This window comes from Gymnogyps californianus, chromosome 2, assembly GCF_018139145.2.
Source record: "Gymnogyps californianus isolate 813 chromosome 2, ASM1813914v2, whole genome shotgun sequence".
Classification (NCBI taxonomy): domain Eukaryota; kingdom Metazoa; phylum Chordata; class Aves; order Accipitriformes; family Cathartidae; genus Gymnogyps; species Gymnogyps californianus.
Window position 1 is genome coordinate 129,547,601 of NC_059472.1, and position 4,353 is coordinate 129,551,953.

General features: G+C 64.3%; 1 protein-coding gene across 1 annotated transcript; it reads left to right on the top strand.

Annotated features, from left to right (window-relative positions):
- The first annotated feature begins 681 nt into the window (after positions 1 to 681).
- Positions 682 to 3,692, top strand: TRIL (TLR4 interactor with leucine rich repeats). The gene has a single exon (XM_050891977.1). It carries the CDS (start codon positions 682 to 684, stop codon positions 3,004 to 3,006), a length of 2,325 nt encoding a protein of 774 aa, XP_050747934.1. The 3' UTR covers positions 3,007 to 3,692.
- Positions 3,693 to 4,353: the final 661 nt, after the last annotated feature.

A 4,353-nucleotide genomic window follows, 5' to 3' on the forward strand; every position in this document is an offset into this window, starting at 1 on the left:
GGCAGCCACAGCCGGTTCCAATTCCTACTTTCCCACTTTGCGCCCCTGCTCGCTGCCGGGGCTGAGCCGAGCCAGGACCGGCCGCGGGCTTCCCCCCCCCGCCGCGCCGCGCCGCGCCGTCCTCCCTCTCCCCCGCTCCATCCGATCCTCCGGTCCCCCAGGGCACAGTGTGGGAAGTACGAATTTCCGCTGAGTTTTCCCGGCAAGTTTCGGAGCTCGTCTTTCTCCAGCTGCCCGCTCCGCCCGCCGCCCCCCCATCCCCCTCCCGGCTCCGCCCGCCCCCTCCGCCCCTGGGAGAGCCGGCGGAGCAGCGGGCAGCCGCGCCGCTCCGCTCCGCAGCCCGCCGGCCGCACGCATCCCCGCCCGCCCCCCGCGGCTGCGGCAGCACCGGCCCCGCGCCCGCCGAACCGCAGCCTGCGGGCCGCGAGGGGCGGCAGAGCCCGGGCGGCGGCAGCCTGCAGCCCTCCCGGCCGCTCCGCGCCCCCGGCCGGCTCGGGCGAGCCCATGGTGCCGGGCACCGCGACCTGCAGCCCCCGCCGCCGCCGCGCCCGCCTGCCCGGCGCGGAGCTCAGCCCGGCGCGGAGCAGAGGAGGGGCCGACTAGCAGCCGCGGAGGAGGAGCGGGGGGGATGCCGGAGAGACACAAAGCCGGCGGGGGAAGCAGCCCACGGCTCGTCCCGGGATGGGGGCGCCGCGCCGGGTCCGCCTGATGGTGCTGCCGCGGGTGCTCTGGGGCTCCGTCCCCCTCTTCCTCCTGCTGCTGCCCGCGGCCGAGCCCATCTGCCCTGAGCCATGCGACTGCCAGCAGCACCAGCACCTCCTCTGCACCAACCGGGGCCTGCGCTCGGTGCCCAAGGCTGCCGAGCCCCAGGATATCCTCACCTACAGCCTCGGGGGCAACTTCATCGCCAACATCTCCGCCTTCGACTTCCACCGCCTGGCAGGGCTCCAGCGCCTGGACCTGCAGTACAACCGGATCCGCTCGCTGCATCCCAAGGCCTTTGAGCGCCTGGGTCGGCTGGAGGAGCTCTACCTGGGCAACAACCTGCTGCCGGCGCTGGCCCCCGGCACCCTCAGCGCCCTGGCCAAGCTGCGCATCCTCTACGTGAACGCCAACGAGATCGGCCGCCTCAGCGCCGCCTCCTTCTCCGGCCTCGGCAGCCTTGTCAAGCTGCGCCTGGATGGCAACGAGCTGGGCTCGCTGGGTGACTCCACTTTCTCAGGGCTGCCGAACTTACTCTACCTGCACCTGGAGTCCAACCGCATCCGCTGGCTGAGCCGCGGTGCCTTCACTGGCCTGGCTAAGCTGCGCTTCCTCGACCTCTCGGGGAACCAGCAGAGTACCCTTCGCCACCCAGACATCTTCGGGCCGCTGCGCTCCCTCCACACCCTGCTGCTGGCCAGCAACAGCCTGCAGCAGCTGACAGGGGGGCTCTTCCAGCACCTGCCTGGCCTGGCGAAGCTCTCACTCAGCGGCAACCAACTGGCTCACTTGGCCCCCGATGCCTTCACGGGGCTGGGTTCGCTGAAGGAGCTGCGCCTGGAGGGAAACCTGCTGAGCCACCTGCCCGCTGCACTGCTGGAGCCGCTGAGCAGCCTGGAGGCGCTGGATCTGAGCCGCAATGCGCTGAGCACCCTGCACCCCGCCACCTTTGGCCGCCTCGGCCGCTTGCGGGAGCTCAGCCTGCGAGACAACGCGCTGGCCACCCTCCCCGGCGAGCTCTTTGCCTCCAGCCCGGCCCTCTACCGCCTGGAGCTGGAGGGGAACGCCTGGAGCTGCGACTGCCGCCTCCGCGGCCTCAAGCACTGGCTGGGGGCCTGGCACTCCCAGGGCCGCCTTCTCACCGTCTTCGTGCAGTGCCGCCTGCCGCCCACCCTGGCCGGCAAGTACCTCGACTACCTGCAGGACGCCCAGCTGCCGCCGCCGCAAGACGGCGGCCCCTGCCACGACGGTGCCTCTCCCCCCTCCGCGTCCCCGCCGCCGGCAGCCGAGGAGCAGCGCCGGCCGCCGCCGGCCGCCGAGGGGCTCGGCAGCAACAGCAGCAGCGGCGGCGGCGGCGCGCGGCTGCCCCGCGGGCCCCCGGGGCCGCCGCCGTCCGCCTCCACCGCCCGCCTGCTGGGGGCGCCCGAGAGCGCGGCGGCGGCGGAGGCGGCCAGCCCCACGCCGCCGCTGCCCGCCCGCCCGGCGGCCTCCGGGCCGGCGCCGCCCAGCGCGGCGTGGCCCCGGCGGGCCGGCAAGCCCCGCTCGGCGCCGGGCGCCGGCGTCCCGCCGCTGGTGTCCGACCCGTGCGACTTCAACAAGCTGTTCCTCTGCAACCTGTCGGTGGAGGCGGTGGGCTCCAGCTCGGTGACGGTGCGCTGGGCCGTGCGGCCGCACCGCAGCCCCCGCCTGCTGGGGCCGGCGCGGTTCCGCCTCCTCTTTGACCGCTTCGGCACCGCCGTCAAGTTCCAGCGCTTCGTCTACCTGCCGGAGCGCGGGGAGCCGGCCGCCACCCTGCGGGAGCTCCGCCCGGACACCCCCTACCTCGTCTGCGTCGAGGGCGTCCTCGGCGGCCGCGTGTGCCCGGTGGCGCCGCGGGACCACTGCGCCGGGCTGGTCACCCTGCCCGAGGGCGGCGCGGCGGCGGCGGCGGCGGCGGGCGGGCCCCGCGGCCCCGACCAGCAGCTCCTCACCCTGGTGCTGCTGGCGGTGAACGCCCTGCTGCTCTTCGCGGCACTGGCCGCCTGGGCCTCCCGCCTGCTGCGGAAGAAGGTGCTGGGGCGGCGGCGGCGGAAGGCGGCCCCCGTCCATGTCCGGCAGCTCTACTCCACCCGCCGACCCCTCCGCTCCATGGGCACCGGTGTCTCCGCTGACTTCTCGGGCTTCCAGTCCCACCGGCCGCCCCGCGGCGCTGCCTGCGCCCTCAGCGAGGCCGACCTCATCGAGTTCCCCTGCGAGCGCTTCATGGAGAGCGGCGGTGGTGGCCACCACGGCGATGACCACCTGCTGCAGCGGTTCGCCGACTGAGCCCGCCGAACTACAGCTCCCGGCAGGCCTTCAGCCACCCTTACTGCAGGCCGGGGCTGATGCCGTCTGTGAGACGGGCTTACTCGGTCACCTTTGCTAGGAGGTCACTGTTTTCTCAGACCCGAGCAAAAGCCCTGGCTGCGGCGGTAACTGTTCCTTGCCATGAGGAGAGCAAAACGGCGGGAGCTGCTGCGAACAGCAGCTGGTGCCTCCCTTACGTGAACACAGAGCCGTAAATTTAAGTGTGGTATTTTACAGGTGGTTTTCTTGGACTGCAGTTGGGGACAACAGTTACAACGAGCGGCCCGGCCCTGCGCAAGGATGCTTTGACGAGACCTTTCCAAGGCACCAGCCCTTCCTAATTAAAAGTTTCGACTGAGGGTCGTCTTTTAATGTTACTGTTGAAATGTGTGCAACCTGCAAGTTGTCTAGAGGGCTGGAAATGTATGTTTTGTGCTGGACAGTTTGAACGCTGTGCCATTTTAAGTCAAACCGAATGTGAGGCGATTTAATGTGCGCAAGTGTGTTTTCATACTTTTTTGTAAACGGGAAACAATAATGCAGCTGGTTAGTTTTACAGGAATATATTGCTGACACCACTAGGAAAAACTAACAGAGTTTTGTAATATGTTTACAAATGAGCTATTTTTAAATTGTTTTTGAATAAATACTGCTTGGTACTTGTACACATTAATGTGTGCTGTAGTTATCTGGGTCCGTGATGGTCAGTAGATCACTGACCCTCACATAATCCATCTTCATTTCTAAATGGGTAGAGGTAGAGGTGAACTGTTGATGGATAAATGATATTGGTGCCTTTCTTCAGAAACAATAATAGGTGAGAATATTTCAGGAATGTGAAACAATCTTTATCCTAACAGGCAATTCTCTCTTAGCCTTAGCCTACTAAAGTTAGAAGCTTTATGTACCTCACTGTGAAATAAAACATTTTTGTATATTAATCTAGATTCCATGTTTTGTGTAGCTGAGTGAGTAATGCTAAAGTTAAACCCCTATGCAGTAGTATATGATGTTTGAGTTGCTTTTGTTTTGTTTTGTTTTAATTTGAATTTTGCTTTTGGTTTCAGAGCAATGTGAATCATTTTATGATCAGTTGCTCTCTACTCTCTTGGACTTTTACTTTACTAAATATTTACAGAATGTGGTTCTGTTACTATGAAATACGGTGGTTTAGTTTACATTAATAATTCTCTCTGTGTGGTCTAGAACTGAGCTAATTAAAAAGGTCCAAACTGGGGTTACAGTTTAAATGCAAATGTTTTAGATGGAGTTTGGTAAATTGTTGAGACCATTGATACTACTTCTGCTCCTTTGAATTTAATGTGC